Genomic DNA, 18,233 nt, shown 5'->3' on the forward strand with positions numbered 1-18,233 from the left:
GCTCACTACATGCAGTATTACAGCTGCAATCAGTCTCCCAAGTGCTCTGGGAGTATAGGCTCCATCCTGACAGAGTTCAATCAGGTCAATAAACAGCAGAGTGTGGTGAGCTTTTCATTTTTTTCCAAAATAGATGCAAGGGATTGATTTAGTAGCTGAGGGAACTTGCAGCATCCAGAGTCCAAGTAACTGGCCACAAAGTTAAAAAAAGAAGCATTTGATCCTCTCTCTTTGTTAATCTTTCCTAATTAGACACTTATCTTTCTCAGTCACAGAGAGACTCTCCCATGGGCCCAAGTCAGAAGCAGCAAAATCTAAACCAGCAATCCAATTCCTTCTTCCAAGCTGAAGTCTGCATCCTTCACCCAGGCCATTCCCTCCCACCCCCATTCCCCCGCCCCCACTTCCCCATAATTAGAGTTTATAGATTTGTCAAACACATTGAGATTAAATTTATCTGCATTTGTTAGAATTCTGGATATTTCATTTAAAGTCCCACTGGATCTTCCTATCTCAGTTTTAAGCTTCCCCAGGATCTGTGGCTAAGATATAATCTTAAGGTAAACTATCATATTTCCTTTTGAAGGTTCACAAATTGTACACGACAATGGTCACACAGAATGATCATGAAAAGAATGCAATGTAAAAGACAGTGCACAAGTCAGGAATGTACAGAGAGAATTCTCAGCACAGATAAGAACATAAGGAATGGTCAGAGTAGTCCATTCGACCCCACAAGCCTGCTCTGCCATTCAATAAGACATCAACTCCACTTTCCTGTCTGTCCCCATAACTCTTGACTCCCTTATCAATCAGTAATCTATCTAAGTCAGCTTTGAGTATTCAATAGCCCAGCCTCCACTGCTATCTAGGGAAGAGAATTCCAAAGATTAACAACCCTCAGGAGGAATTCCTCCTCATCACCATCTTAAATGGGAGACGCCTTATTTTGAAAATGTGTCTAGTTCTAGATACCACACGAGAGCAAAGAACCTCTCAGCATCTACCTGTAGAGCCCCTTTGTTTCAATATCATCTATCATCCTTCTAAACTCCAATGAGTATAGGCCCAACTTGCTCAACCTTTCCTCATAAGACAAACCCCTACACCCCAGGAATCAAATTAGTGAGCCTTTTCTGAACTGCTTCCAACGCAAGTATATCCCTCCTTAAATAAGGAGGCCAAAACTGTCACGCAGTACTTCAGGTGTGGTCTCACCGATGCTCTGTTCATGTTGTAACAAGACTTAGCTACTTTTATACTCCATCCCCCTTGCAATAAAGGCCAACATTCCACTTACCTTCCTAATTACTGACTACACCTACATGTGCTCTTTGAAATTCATGTAAAGGGAGACCCGGATCCCTCTGTACTGCAGCATGCTGCAATCTCTCCATTTAAATAATATTCTGCTTTTCTATTCTTCCCGCCAAAGTGGAAAACCTCAATTTCCCACATTATACTCCACCTAGCAAATATTTGCCACTTGCTTAATCTACCTGCATCCCTTTGCAAACTTGTCATCCTCTCCTCCTGCTTTCCTATCTTTGTATTGTCAGCAAACTTGGCTATAATACACCCGGTCAGACTGCCCAACCATCCTGTATTTTTCGGGATCGTGCCATTTTAAACATAATTGTCCTGTAGCATTTCCTCCTGGGGCGCCATTTTTCCTGAAATTCTGATATGGAATAGGGGGAGTTCATCTAGTGGAAGGCCCAGCAACCCCCCCCACCACCGAACAAACCCAAATACAAATGTCTCTCATTTTTTCCCTCCCGGGAGTTGGTGATTCTACACTTGATCCCTTCATCCACGTCATGAACATAGATTGCAAATAGTCGAGGCCCAGCACTGATCCCAACCTTAAAATGACCCATTTAACAAACTGAAATTCAGTTTAACATTTTGAATTTAACTTAGAATTTTAAACTGCAATCCGGTTGGCACAAACTGCACACCAGAAAAATTAACTGTCAATCAGAGGGAAGCGCTTAATAAAAACAGAAAATGCTTGGTGGGGGCGGGGGAAGAATCAGATTGGTAGCACCTGTGGAGACAGCAACGTTTCAAGTCTGTATGACTTTTCTACAGAGCTGAAGGGTCATAACACACTCGAAACATTAATACTTTCTCTCTCTACAGAAGCTGCTGGACCTGCTGAATTTTTTCAGGATTTTCTGTTTTTATTTCAGATTTCCAGCATCCGCAGTATTTTCCTTTTTAGATGCAAGTGTTTTTTTTTTAATTTATTCATTGGATATGGACTTTGCTGGCTGGGCCAGCATTTATTGCCCATCCCTAATTGCCCTTGAGAAGGTGGTGGTGAGCTGCCTTCTTGAACCACTGCAGTCCGTGTGGTGTAGGTACATCCACAGTGCTGTTAGAGAGGGAGTTCCAGGATTTTGATCCAGCGACGGTGAAGGAATGGCTGATATATTTCCAAGTCAGGATGGTGAGTGACTTGGAGGGGAACTTCCAGCTGGTGGTGTTCCCATCGATCTGCTGCCCTTGTCCTTCTAGATGGTAGTGGTCGTGGGTTTGGAAGGTGCTAAGGAATTCTTGGTGAATTCCTGTATTGCATCTTGAAGATGGTACACACTGCTGCTCCTGTGTGTCGGAGGTGGAGGGAGTGAATGTTTGTGGATATGGTGGCAATCAAGCAGGCTGCCTTGTTCTCGATGGTGTCAAGCTTGAGTGTTTTGGGAGCTGCACTCATCCAGGCAAGTGGGCAGTGTTCCATCACACTCCTGACTTGTGCCTTGTAGATGGTGGACAAGCTTTGGGGAGTTAGGAGATGAGTTACTCATCACATGATTCTTAGCCTCTGACCTGCTCTTGTAGCCACAGTGTTTATATGGCTAGTCCAGTTCAGTTTCTGGTCAATGGTAACCCCCAGGATGTTGATAGTGGGGGATTCAGTGATGGTAATGCCATTGAATATCAAGGGGCGATATTTGGATTCTTTCTTGTTGGAGATGGTCATTGCCTGACACTTGTATGGCGCGAATGTTACTTGCCACTTGTCAGCCCAAGCCTGGATATTGTCCAGGTCTTGCTGCATTTGGACATGGGCTGCTTCAGTATCTGAGGAGTCACAAATGGTGTTGAACATTGTGCAATCATCAGCGAACATGCCCACTTCTGACCTTATGATGGAAGGAAGGTCATTGTTGAAGCAGCTGATGATTAGGCCGAGGACACTACCCTGAGGAACTCCTACGGTGATGTCCTGGAGCTGAGATGACAGACCTCCAACAACCACAACCATCTTCCCTTGTGCTAGGTATGACTCCAACCAGTGGAGAGTTTTCCCCGATTCCCACTGACTCCAGTTTTGCTAGGGTTCCTTGGTGCCACACGCGTTCAAATGCTGCCTTGATGTCAACTGCAGTCACTCTCACCTCACCCAAATAGGAGCTACTTATTGCATGCAGGAACCTTTCAGTATTTGTCACTTGGTTGTGGCTTGTAAGAATGTCTAAAGTAAGCAGTATCTGCTAACGCACAGAGTGATCTCTCAGATTGGCTGTGAAGAATGCAACATAAAGAGTGCTCAAAACTCAAGAATTTGGTGCAAGTGGGAATTTGGTGCAGAAGGGAAAGCTCTGGCTTTTTTGCTTCCAAAGACTTATATTGGTTTGTGCAAGCTTCATGCAATTAGTACTTAATATCTCTGGCTTCTGTTTAATGCAGGGAAAAAAAACTAATAAGTAGATACAAATAATCTGGACTACGATATATCAGTGTCTGGGTTGCAGCATGTGGGACTTTGCAAACACATCTGGGTAGATATCTCTGGTCTTGAATCTCTCTGGAGAGGGATGGGGAGGATTCAGTCATTGCGATCCATGTTGGGGCCAACCAAACTGTAGGCAAGTAAACCTGCTTGAAATGTATCAGGAACTAGGAGTTAAGTTAAAGAACAGGACTTCAAAGGTTTTCATCTCTTGATTATTACCCAAGCCACATGCAACTTACAGTAAGGGTTGGCAGACTGAGCAGGTGGGCATGTTGTAGCTGAAGAAGTGGTGTGGGAAAAGGGGTTCCATTTCATGGGACACTGGCACCAGTACTGGGACAGGGAAGGAACTGTACTGCTGGGACATGCTCTACCTGAACCGAGCTGGGACCAGGATCCTAACGGAAAGTAAAGAAAGGGCAGTCACAAGAACTTTAAACTAATAAGTCTGGAACGGGGGTTTGGGTGAAACAGGTAGTATAAGTTTGAAAATAAACAAAAGGGAAGGGAACAGAGTAAAAGTATAAATTTTGAGAGAATCATGAAGGGAATACAGGACCCTGTACTGGGATGTATTAACCAGAGACAATTCTTTTTATTATATCAAGATACGTGTGATACCACATTTGTTGCTCATCCTTGGATACCCAAGGTAATGGCAGTGGGATTCCTTACTGAAGCACTGCAGTTCTGGTTGCTAATGGTAGTGAGGGAAGGTGCTCACTGAATAACTGTATGGAAAAGTGTTGGCCTTTTATTGATGGGCTAGTCGTCGGTTTACATTGCCTTTGCTGAATGATTTGTGGCGTCAGCCATGGTTCAGTGGGTAGCATTCCCCTCGAATCCGAAGATCTGGATTTCAAGTTCCACTCAAAAGACTGCAGCACAAAATCAAGGCAGACACACTCAATGAGGTGCTGAGGGAGTGCTGAGCTGTTGGAGATGCTTTTTTTTTCCCCTGATGAGACATTGAAAGGGCAGGCAGTGCCTCAGTTCATGTCACACTATTTTGAAGAAGAGCAGGAAAGATATCCTGGTGCCGGGGCCAATATTTATCCCTCAATCAATATTAAAAAAAGTGGAGATCTTGTTGCTATCACATTTCTGTTTATGGGATCTTGCTGTGTGTAAAATGGTCACCAATTTACAATACTGACTACACTGCAAGTACTTCATTGGTTGTAAAGCACTATGGGAAATTCAGAAAGCAGGAAAGGCACTATATAAATGCCATGTTCATTCCTTTTGTTCAATTTGCTATCCATACCAAGTGAATTTTTAAAAATTTAATTAAATAAATGAAGGTGTATAACCCCTCTCAGCAGGGTGACCAACATATACTAAATCACCTGTGGCCTACAGCACTCACCTTTTGGAGTTCCCGATGTCATGGGTGGGACTGCAGTTACCATGTTTGTCCCACCTGGTTGTCTTGGGGTCCTGGGGGAGCCACCTGGCTGTCTTGGAGAGTCCTTGGAGGAAGCACAGTAAAACAGGTCACTCAGGTATGATTTTAAATGCATTAATATATTTGGCAAAAGTATAACATGAGCAAAACCACACTGCTGGGATACTTCCCCCACATCTGGCATTTTGAGTCAGCCTTAATATGCAAGCAGCTTCTTCTCCTCGTGATGTTTGTAAACTCATCAAACCCAGAACTGACTTTACATAACCCTCAAAGATGACCTTCCAGCTCAGGTCTTCCTGATTGCCAGACTACAACAGAATCATACAGCACACAGAAGGAGGTCATTGAGCCCATCATATGCACACTGGCTCTTTTTTTGGTCAATGGTAAACCACAGATGTTCATAGTGGGGGATTCAGCAATGATAATGCCATCGAACGTTAGATTCTCTCTCGTTGGAGATGGTCATTGCCTGCCACTTGTGGTGTGATTGTTACTTGGATTTGTCAGCCCAAGCCTGGATATTGTCCAGCTCTTGCTGCATTTCGACATGGACTGCTTCAGTATCTGAGGAGTCACAAATGGTAAACATTGTGAAATCATCAGCGAGCATCCCCACTTCTGACCTTATGATGGAAGGAAGGTCATTGATGAAGCAGCTGAAGATGTTTGGGCCTCAGACACTACCCTGAGGAACTCCTGCAGTGATGTCCTGGAACTCGGGGGTCACTGTTTAAAAATAAGGGGTCACGCAGTTAAAACATAGATATGAGGTTAAATTTTTTCACTCTGAGGGTCGTGAGTCTTTGGAACTCTCTTCCTGAAAAGCTGGTGGAAGCAGAGTCTTTGAATAATTTTAAGGCAGAGGTGAATAGGTTCTTGGTAAGCAAGGGGGTGATAGGTTATCGGCGGTAGGTGGGATGCAGATTTCAGGTTACTATCAGATCAGCCATGATCTTATTAAATGGTGGAGCAGGGTCCAGGGGCTGAATGGACTACTCCTGTTCATTGTTTGTACGTTCGTAATTAAGCTGATTGACCTCCAATAACCACAACCATCGTCCTACGTGCTAGGTATGACTCTAACCAGCGGAGAGTTTTCACTCCAGATTCCCTTCACTTTTGCCACGGCTCCTTGACACACTGTGTGCCACACTCTGTCAAATGCAGCCTTGATGTCAAGGACAGACACCCTCACCTCACCAGTTCAACATTTCTGTCTATGTTTGAACCAAGGCTGTAATGAGGTCAGGAGCTGAGTGATCCTGGCAGAACCTAAATTAAGCATCAGTGAGCAGGTTATTTCTATGCTGGTAACACTGTTGCTGACCCCTTCCATCACTTTACTGATGATTGAACGGGGCAATAATTGGCTGGGTTGGATGTGTCCTGCTTTTTGTGGACAGGACATACCTGGGAGATTTTCCACATAGCCGGGTAGATGCCAGTGTTGTAGCTGTACTGGAACAGCTTGGCTAGGGGTGCAGCAAGTTCTGGAGCACAAGTCTTCAGCACTATTGCCGGAATATTGGCAGGGCCCATAGCCATTGCAGTATCCGGTGCCTTCAACTGTTTCTTGACATCATGTGGAGCGAATCAAATTAGCTGAAGACTGGCATCTGTGATGGTGGGGTCCTCTGGATAAGGCTGAGATGTATCATCCACTCAGGCTAAAGATTCTTGCAAATGCTTCAGCCTTATCTTTTGCACTGATGTGCTGGGCTTCTCCATCATTGATAATGGGGATATTTGTGGAGCCTCCTCCTCCAGCGAGTTGTTTAATTGTCCAGCAACATTTATGAATGGATGTGGCAGGACAGCAGAGCTTAGAAAGAGCCGTCCAATTAGTTTCCCCCCATCTCTTTCCCTCTAGTCTTGAACATTTTTCCTTATCAAATATATACCTAATTTGCTTTGAAACTTACAATGGAATCTGCTTTTATCATCCATACAGGCAGTGAAATGCAAATTGTGGCTTTTCCATTTTGCTCAGGTGCAGAAGGTCACAAGCAATGAATGCAATTTTGCATCTTGCAATCTCTTTTTGCCAAGTTTTATTTCCTGCTAAGTTTGTCTGCCAGTTTTCCTATTTGATCAATAATTTAATCTCTTGCCAAAAGAGAACAGTGCACAGAGTTCAATTTATTCTCATTTCATCCTATTGAGTGGTTTGTGCCAGTGCAGTACTGAGTGAGTGCCACACTGCCAGGGATGCCGTCTTTTGGATGAGACATTAAAAACAGACCCTGCTTGTTCGCTCAAGCAGACATGAAAAAAGTAGGTGAGTTCATCCCAGTGCCCTGGGGCCAATATTTATCCCTCAACTAACTGCACAAAAACAAATTGTCAGGTCATTATCTCATTGTTTGTCAGATTTTGTTGTTCGTAATTCTTTATTTTATTCATTCTCAGTATGTGAGCGTTGCTGGTAACGACAGCTTTTATTGCCCATTCCTCATTGCCCCTGAGATGTTGGTGAGCCAGCTTCTTGAAGACAACTGAGTGGTGTGCTGACCATTTCAGAGGGCAGGTTAGAGACAGCTACCTTGCTGTGGGACTAGAGTCACACATAGACCAGATTGGGCAAGGACAGCAGATGTCCTTCTCTAAAGATCATTAGTGAACTAGGTGGGCTTTTCGACACTCTGATACTTTCATGGTCACCATTACTGATCCTAGCTTTTTACTCCATATTTATTAAATTAACTGATTATAAGTTCCCCAGCTGCTATGGTGGGATTTGAACGCAGTCTCCAATCATGAATCCAGTCCTCAGGGATTACTAGTTCAGTAACATAACGACTATGCTACCATATACCCGATTGACTGCCGTGTTTCCTACAGTATAACGCTCTTCATTGGCTGTAAAGTGCTTTGTGAAGTCCTGAAGATATAAGTGCAAGTCTATCTTCTATAAGGCAAGGAATTCTAATCCTTGACATGGGAGCCGAGAAAGTTAAGAGGTTGCAAGGGGGTTTAAAACTGCAAAGAGTTTCCCTATTGGGGGAAAGCCTATTTATTCTAGATGGGGAATTATGGCTGGGAATCACCAATCTAAATTTGTCCCTAAGACAGCGAGGGAAGACAGGAGAAATTTCTTCAGAGCATTGGAGCAAGCAATGCTCTGCCACAGGGGGAGGTTGAGGTTGCATCCTTTTAAGGGAAAGCTGGATAAGTTTTTGAGATGGAGGAAGGTATGAGCAATGAGGAAAGAACGGAACAGCAGGATTGGATTGCTCTCGCAAAGTCAGCACAGACATGATGGGCTGAATGGCCTCCTTCAGCAATAACTCAAATAGCTTTCATAAATGTTGACATTTATGAATCTTCTGCATTGTGTTCCCCACCTCCATCTCCCCCCGCCAACCCCTCAAAGAGCATTAAGGTCTGGGCTAAGAATAACTCTTTGATGCCAGCTGCATGTTATTGCCCCGCTGATGCCAGAGGTGCATTGCAGCTGGTCTGCTGTATAAATATGAGGGGGATTCAAGTTCCTGGCTCTTCTCCTGGCAGAGCTCATCCAAGAGACATTCTGAAGTCCCGCTGCAGCAACGTCAATAGTCAGCTCTGCCACACTGTACGAGAACACTGCACCCAAGCATCAAGTCAGGAGTTTCATCCATTCTCAGGCTGCCTCTACAACTGGCAGTTCTTCAACGCAAGAGAAACCAAGGAGGAGCAACTTAACTTGCTTTTATATCGCACCTGAGAGTCCAGGAGTCTGAGAGCCACCCCCCTCTTAGACTGCTAAACGTGAGTCTTCTGCTTGCACTGGGGACTTAAGACTCTTGCCTGTAAGCCTGCTGGTGAGATAGGGAACTCAGATATTGGCCTCCTCAAACCCAAATTATAAAGCAGCTCAAATGTACAGGCATCTTTAGGTGCACCATTTCTGTGCAGAGGGGTCTCTTTTCTCATTGGGATGGGTCCAGAGGAACACAGACCTTTTGGTTTAAAAAAAATAAACAAGTTTTTGTTTCAGACAGTTCAAGCTCTTTTGTTCAGACTTACGGCAGGTCTTGAAGGAGTGGCAGGCTGTTTGGCAAGAAGAGACTGCAAGAGAAAGGGTAGGCAATGTTAGAATACATCTGAAAAGGGAGATACTGTCTCACCACAGAGAGAAACTGGAAACCTTACTACAGCTTTTATCAAGTCATCGATCAGTTTGTGTTCCTGCAAAGACCAAGGTTTGGGACAGATGAAGGTGGTCAAAAGCCAGCGATATTTCTGTGCAATTACATTTTGCAGGTTTGGGTTTGGGGAGGGGGTTGGAAGATTGGGGCAGAAAATGATTAATTCCATCTACTTTTATTGGTGACATGAAGCATTGCAAAGTTCAAAACCATAATATTGGGGTATGCTAGCATAGTGGCTATGTTACTGGACCAGCATCCACAGCCCGGATTAATAATATAGAGAACAAGAGTTCAAATTGCAGCATGGACAGTTTGAGAATGAGATTTCAGTTCAAAACAAACAACTGATATCAGTGAAAATGGTCATGAAGCTATTGGACTATCATAAAAACCAAAATAATGTCCTCTAGTGGAAATAAAGAAAGACTTGTATTTATATCGTGCTTTTCAAGACCACTAGACATCTCCAAGTGCTTTACAGCCAATGAAGTGCAGTCACTGTTACCATACAAATTAGCTGCTATGTTTCTTATAATGTAATGATGACCAGATGTGATGTTGGTCGAGGGATAAATATTGGCCAGGGCAATAGGAAGAACTCCTTTGCATGGGATCTTTTACTTCCACACAAGCAGGTAAGATGGAGGCTGAGTTTAAGGTTGCATCCAAAAGGCAACACCCCTGACATGCACTGCTCTCTTAGTACTGCAGTGGAGAGCCAGCCTTGATTTTTGTGCTCAAGCCCTGGATTGGGACTTGAACCCAGAATCTTGTGACTCCAAGACTAGAGTGCTCCCAAGTGAGCCAAAAGGAAGAAACTTGCTGTCTGTATCCAGCCTGGTATGGGTGAGTCCAGCTGGACTCCAATGTGGTTGACTCTCAGCTGCCCTCTGAAGTGGCCCAACAATCCGCTCATTTACATCACAATACCACAGAGACTGTCGGGGTTCAAGAAATCTGCCCATTGCATTTGTTGCCTTGACAAAGAATTTATTTTTAAAAAATATTCAATTCACATAGGAACTTTAAAGCCAGGACTTGAGCAGGGGTCCCAGGCGTGCGTGGGCAAACTTTATCCATCACACTACTCAGCCACCCTACTGCAGTACTGTTCTGTTAGCAAAGCATCTTCAGGTAGAGTTACTCCTCTTCGACTCATTTGCTTGCCTCTCTTACGCTTGGAGAATAATTTCAGGCAATGCTGGGAGATGCAGGGCTCAAACACACCATTTTACCCAGCCCTCCAGAGGTCTAGCACCCTGGCACTCTTCACTGCATTAAGGGCACTATATAAGTGCAAGCTGTGGTTGTGGGAATGGAGGCGGACGCACACAAAGCACAGGGCCTCAGAACTATCCAGTGGTTCAGAGCTTTAGACATGGAGTCCTGTGGGCAAGTTCCTAAAAGCATTCTTTCCCAATCCTTGCAACACTACTTGTGGTTCATTAACCTGGGAAATTTAAGAGAAAGGAGAGGATATAACTCAGGCTGCCGGGGGGGGGGGGGGACGGAAGTCACATTTAAACTTTGCCCTCCAGTTGACCCCGCACCCTCCACCCCTGCAAAAAAAACTCTCAGAATTGCCTTGAAATTGTAGGATTTTGCAATGAGGATTTTTTTTCTTGTTAAATTTATTTTTGGGATGTTGGTGTCACTGATAAGTCTGACATTTATTGCCCATTCCCTAGTTGTCCTAAGATGGTGGTAGTGGGCCTTTTTCCTCAGATTGCTACTATTCTTTGTAGTAGTTTGGCACAGCTTTCCAAAATTGGTAACTCTAATTGGTAACTCCGGCTGCAGGGCCTGTGAGCTGGCTTCCTGCCTTTTACAAATCACCCTTCTTTATCCCAGCAACAGGCTCAAAAGGCTCGTTTCAAGGAAGGAAAAGCATCAGGGGGGCTATGGGCCTGCTGCTGGGTTTGGGGAGCTAGGAACATGCACTGTAAATGCAGAGAGCCAGTTCATACAAACTTTCAGTACAACAACTACTTAATTACAAAGTACCTTTAACATAACAAGTACCCCAAGGCACTTCCACAGGAACTTTATAAAACAAAATTCGACACTGATCTACATAAGGAGATATTAGGGCAAGTGACCAAAGGCTTGATCAAGGGATTTTCAAGGGATTTTAAAGGTGGCAGGTAGAAGGATGGGGAGGTTTAGGGAGGAGATTCCAGGTTTTCAAGCCCAGATAGCTGAAGGCATGGCCACTAATGGTGGAATGATTAAAACTGGAAACGCACAACAGATCAGAATTAGAGGAGTGCAGAGATCTGAGGGCTGTGGGGCTGGAGGAAATTCCAGAGACAGGGAGGAGCAAGGCCAAGGAAGGATTTGAAACCAAGGATGGGGATTTTAAAAGTCCTTGCTTGACCAGGAGCCAATGCCGGTCAGAGAAGACAGGGGTGATGGGCTAACAGGATTTGGCGCGGAGACACGGACGGCAGGTTTTTTGAATGACCTGAAGTTTACGGATCAGTCTGTCATGTTTATGTGCATTCTTTGAAAGGTTAAAGATGCCAGTCTATCTGAACTCCAAATTAAAACAGCTGCAGTTTAAAACAAAACACTTAAATTAGAGTTACTTTAACAACAATATTAAGAGATACCCAGGAAGGTAGAATTCTGCCATGTCACCACTAGAGGGCAACAAAGTCCACCTGCTACATGAATCGCCAAAGGTTCGTATGCAAGTGATCAACAAGGCAAATAGCATGTTGGCCTTTACTGCAAGGGCATGGAATATAAAAGCATACAGTATAAAAGCTACAACTGTATAGTGTATTTTGTGAGACCACATCTGGAGTAATGTGCACAGTTCTGCTCTTACGTGAGAAAAGATACAATAGCAATTCAGAGAAGGTTCACACGACGAATTCCTGGGGTTGGTTGGGGATAGGGTGGGGGGGGATGGGGGCTTATCTTATGAGGAAAGGTTGGGCAGCCTTTATCCACTGGAGCCGAAAAATGATAGTTGACCTGATTGAAACATACAAGATCCTGAGGGCAGGGTGGATGCTGAGAAGATGTCCCCCTTTGTGGGAGAGACTAGAGCTTTTTAAAAATATCTTTCATGGGACGTTGGCGTCACTGACAAGTCCAGCATTTGTTGCCTAATTCCCCCTTGAACTCAGTGACTTGCTAGGGCCATTTCAGAGGGCAGTTAAGAGTCAACCACGTTCTGTGGGTCTGGAGACACGTAGGCCAAACCAGGTAAGGACAACAGACTTCCTTCCCTAAAGTGAACCAGATGGATTTTAACAACAATTGATGACAGTTGTCACGGCCGCCATCACTGAAACTAGCCTTCAATTCGAGATTTACTGATTGAATTTAAATTCCGCCAGCTTCCACGGTGGGGTTTGAACCCATATCCCCAGAGCATCAACCTAGGCCTCTAGGTTACTAGTCCAGTGACTTTGCCACCACCTCCCTAACCAGTTTAAAATGAGGGATTCTCCCATTCAAGACAGAGATGAGGACGAGTTTTTTTTTCCTCAGAGGGTCATTGGTCGGTGGAATTCTCTCCCCTGGAGAGCGGTGGAGTTAGGGTCAGTGAATATTTCTGAGGCTGAGTGAGATTGACTCCCCTTGTCAATTAAGGATCGAAGGGTATGGGGCAGACAGGAAAAGTAGAGTTGAGGCCACAATCAGACAATCCATAATATTATCACATGGCGGAGCAGGCTCGAAGGGCCGAATGGCCAACCCGTGCTCCTAATCGGTACGTCCGCATGTTTCTGGATCGAACTTCCACGTCCACCGGGGGAACATTCCCAACTCTCAAGATGTTAGTTATTCTGAGGCAGGAAAAGGATTGGGGGCACGGTTAGTATGGCCCAAACGCTCGCAGCGTTGCAATCTTACCTGTTGCTTCATCAGGAAAACTTGCTCGTCCTCTGCAGCCACTTCTTTATCGTGGACAGGCTGTGAAAAGACATGGTCTAACATGAACATGAGAGAAATGATAAAACCAAGGGAGCAGCAACATTCCTCTGTTTTTCTCTCAAGCAGTCAGCTCTTGCTGCACCAGAGGACCGAGCAAAATGAGAGCAGGAAGGGGGCCATCCAGCCCCTTGAGCCAGTTCCAGCATTCTACCAGATCATGACTGACCTGTATCCTAATTTCATTGGTTCCATAACCTGGACAGTCTGGTCTAACAAAAAAAAACCTACCCATCCCAGCTTTCAAATTTTCAATTAACCTCCACCTCAACAGCGTTTCAGGGGGAGAGAGTTCCAGATTTTCATTATCATTTCTATAAATAAGTGCTTCTAGGCATCACTCCTGAACAGCCTAGCTCTGATTTTAAGTTTCTGCCCCTTTGCTCTGGACTTGCCACCCACCTCCCCTCCCCAAATGGAGGAAATAGTTCCTATCGATCAATCCTGAAGACTTTAATCACCCCTTAATCTTCTACGTTCGAGGGAATACAAGTCTTGTCTATGCACTCTCCTTTTAGCCTCCATCATTCTGGTGAATCTACACTGCGCCCTCTCCAAGGTCAATATATCCTTGCTAATGCACAGTGCCCAGATCGGAACACGCTACTCTAAATACAGTCGCTAAAAAGTGTACTCGTCTCGGTGTCAGTAACTCCCCAAGAGGCCACTCCTTGTTCATGAGCTGAATAACCACAGGTCAATTGTCAATCGTCTGGGAATAGAAAAAAAATTAATCTCCCGGGCGCTGCTGTGAGCAAAAATCACAGAACGTGAAAAGAATGGTGCACGTTTTGCCAATTTTTCTTTGAACACTTTCGTTTTAGTGGAGATGGGGGGGGAAAAAAATCCCTTTGGCTGGTTGGGCAGGTGATGAAAACTCCAGGAATATGTCCGGCACAGTTAGCAAATCCATTTTGCTTGTTGGGTCCAACACAGTTGAGTGGAGACTGCCCTTCTCAAAAACAGAGGGAAAGAAAACATACAAGTCTCAATGGTGATGGCAAGCCAGCTGACAGTGAAAGCAGTCACAAAAGGTTGATCCTGTTATCACTCAAAACCCACCTGAATGCACCTTCCAGCATGAATGACTGGATAGTCATCAGGAATCAGGACCTTCCTTAGTTCATGGATACTGAGGTCAATTTTAGCATGCAGCGTAATGATGTACTTTATGCCAAATAGTGTTTTTTAATCTATGGGCTGGAAATAGGAATCAAGCTTTAAAAAAAACTTTAAGGCACAAACTGAAGTGACTTGAATTCACAGCCAAGATGGCCCCCTAACTGGCATCATTGCACATTCCAACCCCATTGAGATGGAGAAGGCATGTCAGCAAAAACTAAGACAATGACCTCAAAGGAGTGTGAATATTGGCATCAATAGAAGATTGGCTAGCTAAGACCAGACTCAGCCTGAAGCCAGTCTAGTCACCAAACTACAGACTGTATATTTTTTTTTAAACCTCTATGGGTTCCAATTTGACCAACCTATCCTTCCATAAAAACAGAAAATGTTGGGAAAACTCATCTGGTCTGGCAGCATATGTGGGGAGAAACGGAATTAACGTTCCTGAAGAGGAGTCATTCGGACTCGAAACATTAACTCTGTTTCTCTCTCCGCAGATGCTGCCAGACCAGCTGAGTTTTTCCAGCATTTTCTGTTTTTATTTTAGATTTCCAGCATCTGCAGTATTTTGCTTCTATTCTTCCTCACTCTAATCTGTGTCTGTGTGTGTGTGTGTGTGTGTGTCTGTGTGTGCGCGCATGCATGAGAGAGAGAAAGTTGGTGCATATTTTATTATTTTACTTGGATTGGTTTAAGTATAAAGTTAACTTCTCTTTGCCAAACTCAAGAAAACCTGTCCTATTGGTTCTTTTATGATCACAGCACGTAAACAGTTGACAAGTATATGCTTCTCAAACAAGGAGAGGGCAAAGAGGGGAAGCCATTTGACCCTTCCTCACCTGGTTGTAACAGTTGCACTGATCCTCACCACAGGCCAGCTGATTAGGTTCTGATCAAAGTGCAGCGAGGTGGTGACTTGAAGGATACTCAGTAACATAGAAACAACATTAAATCCAAACACACCTTCCATTCTGATCAAAATTTAATTTTCTTTTAAATGTTCCTCACTAATTTATTTCTATTTCTCAAAAACAGCATTTAGAATGATAGAAACAGAGGGAAGTCATTCCGCACATCCTACTTTTCCCATTGCAATCTCCAGGTCAGAGTTCAAGCCACATTCCCCACCTCCTTCCAGATACCCTTTACCAATTTCCAAGTGGCTGTGTAACTCCCCCTTAAAAGTTAGGATTGACGCGATGTCAGTAACCACTTCTAATCATGTGTAACCATGTGTTCTACATTCAATAAGTATTCTGTGTGAAATAATTTATTATAATCCCTATCGCCCACCGACCCCCTCCTCACTTAACTTGACAATCCTTAAACTGGGGCATGGGCAGCAATACAGCTCTCAGTATCTCACCGACTGAACAATCTTCTGCTTATGGGTCCAGGTAACGAGAGTCAGTGGGCTTGCCTGGTTGTGAGCTGGGTGGGTGTCGGAGCTGAGTACCGTTGGGGTCCCCAGCTTTGATCACTAGTTGCTGCTTTCAGGAGCAGAAGGAAAGCAAGCTTTAACTGAGCAATATTGCGAGCTGACGCAAGTAGAACTCTATCAACTATGTTACCTTTTTGACCAGGGGCTTCACGATTATGTCTTCATAACTGTCATCTTGTTTCACTATCGCAAAATTCTCATGTAAAATAGCAATTTTCTTATCTTTGTCCCATCCTGCAGGACTGAAAAGCATGGACATAAACAACAGCAAAACACCAAGGCACAAATGTGTTTAAAATAAACATGCATCACTCATGGTAAAGCAGAGGATGTGCTATTTTACAAGGACAGATATATCGCACAATATCAAAATCCATGTTGAAAAGACTTGCACGTAACAAGCATTTTCCATTACATTTTAGCCTTGCATCCTGGCTCATTGTGAGCAATACCAGAGATTTGCTGGCCACAGAGAACCTATCACTCCCCTGTTAAAAGTGCAGCTCCAAGTCTGCAAGATGTAATTGCTCCTCAGCCTGCCAAATCAAGGGTTGGGTAGGTAACAGGTTGGACTGGGCTTCTCTCTTTTGTAAATAAAGTGCTCAAGGCGGCAAAGCCCAATCATTAGATAGTGAATGAGAGTTCACTGTTTGCCTTGGAAGGTGGGGGGGGGGGGAGTGAAAAAAAAGAGGGACCTTTCTACAACCACAGAAGGGCCCAAGGCACTTTACAGGCAATGAAGTGCTTTTGAAGTATTGTCGCTGTCATAATGTAGGAAACATGGCAGGCAATTTGCACACAGTAAGCTCTCACAATTATTATTGTGATAAATGGCGGGTTAATGTTTTGGTGACATTGACTGGGAGAGAAATATTGGCCAGGACACCGGGAATAACTGTTCTACTCTCCTTAGAAATTGCGCCATGTGATCCTTCACACCCACCTGAGGGGGAAATCAGGGCCTGCGTTTAACATCTCATAGGAAATATGGACAAAAATAGTGCAGCACTCCCACAGTGCTGCACTGGAGTGTCAGCCTTGATTTTTGTGCTCAAGTCCTGGAAGGGAACTTGAACGTACAACCATCTGACCTCAGAGGCCAGACTGCTACTCTCAAAGCCAGGGCAGACACAATTCAGCAGATTGCAAAATGCTGTCAGCTTCAGATCAGAACCAGCCAGCATCAAGTTACTGACATGTTACTCAAAGCGACACATTGCAAGCGCACTGTCTATAGTGTGTTGGCAAACCTCTAATACACAAAGTCAGGGCAGGTACTTACATAAAAACCGCATCTTTCTCCACCACTAAGGCAGGCATAGTAAATTGGAAATCATACATTTTGTGGACAAGGTATTTATACAAGAGATCAACATTCTTCTCTTCTTTTATTGACGTGTAAATCAAGGCAGCGCCATCTGAAAGGCTGGTCAAGGAAGCCATTTGACTGGGAGCTGTGCTTGATCCAGGCAAGGCAGGGAGAGGAGGAGAAAACAATTTTTCCTGATTTTGAATCAGCACACAAAATAAATTAAAACTATCATCTTAGCCTTAAATTTAAATTTGCTGCTTAACCATTGCCCGCAGGGGTATTAAAAAAGCAAACTACCTCAAACATCAGAGTTTGAGGGTTTAAATAAAATGCTGTCAGTTGCAAACATATGAGAATCACCGAATCAAATTAGTCTTGGCCATACCGTGCTCAGAGCTAGTTTAAAATTGCACGCCTGTGCTTCTGGTTACACTTAAACTAACAGTCACCACTCAACTCAACACTATACTCATGTTTCAAACTGATGTCTGCTCTGTGTTCTCTGCCCTTCCCCCTCCACAGAGCTATTTTTAAATTGGTTTCATTTTCTATCCCCATTCACCTTGTTTCCAAAGACGCAGACTGCTAGCTGGTACCTCTCCCCAAGTCACCATTAATTAGTCCTTGAACAGTGAACCTCAACAGTAGTCATCAGGGAGCTATTTGACTGGGAGGGCAATCAGGAGTGGAAACACCACCTTGAATCTTTCTTCCCTAACACAGCACCCTCCTCAACGTCCTGGCTGTGGTCTGGTAACTCACAGGCTGGGCCCTGAACCTGGGCCTTTCCTCAGCTAAATCAGCTACTCAACAGGCTAAACAGCCTGAACATATCAGGAAAGCTCGCCTCTCAGAAATTAGGCAGCTTTGTATAAAGCACAATTGGTTTCTGGAATAATCTAAAACTGCAAAAGCGTGCAAATTTTCTTCATGGCCCTTGGGAGAAAGGCAAAGGGTAATGGCCAAAGAATAAACCTATAGTCATCTACATCCTTAGTATGCTGCAAACCCCATTATAGCCAATTAAAAAGTTGCTGCCTGTTTCTTCAGGCGAACACAGCAGCCGATTTGTGCAGAGGTCCTGCAATTAACAATCAAATTAACTTAGCTCTTCCCAT

The 18,233-nt window shown here is 44.2% G+C and overlaps 1 protein-coding gene across 2 annotated transcripts in view; it reads right to left on the bottom strand.

The window, feature by feature from the left end:
• The window catches only part of dync1li2 (dynein, cytoplasmic 1, light intermediate chain 2), a 100,501-nt gene that overhangs the window by 16,893 nt on the left and 65,375 nt on the right, over positions 1 to 18,233 (bottom strand). The window contains exons 7-11 of one of the 2 annotated variants that reach the window (XM_041192766.1): positions 17,086 to 17,221; positions 15,934 to 16,045; positions 13,160 to 13,219; positions 9,165 to 9,206; positions 5,112 to 5,214 (exon numbers count right to left, since the gene is read on the bottom strand). In XM_041192766.1, coding sequence (XP_041048700.1) covers positions 5,112 to 5,214; positions 9,165 to 9,206; positions 13,160 to 13,219; positions 15,934 to 16,045; positions 17,086 to 17,221 — 453 coding nt within the window. The remainder of the gene's footprint in view (positions 1 to 5,111; positions 5,215 to 9,164; positions 9,207 to 13,159; positions 13,220 to 15,933; positions 16,046 to 17,085; positions 17,222 to 18,233) is intronic. The other variant, XM_041192767.1, reaches the window with a different exon arrangement.

Source organism: Carcharodon carcharias, chromosome 7 (genome assembly GCF_017639515.1).
Source record: "Carcharodon carcharias isolate sCarCar2 chromosome 7, sCarCar2.pri, whole genome shotgun sequence".
NCBI classification, from domain to species: domain Eukaryota; kingdom Metazoa; phylum Chordata; class Chondrichthyes; order Lamniformes; family Lamnidae; genus Carcharodon; species Carcharodon carcharias.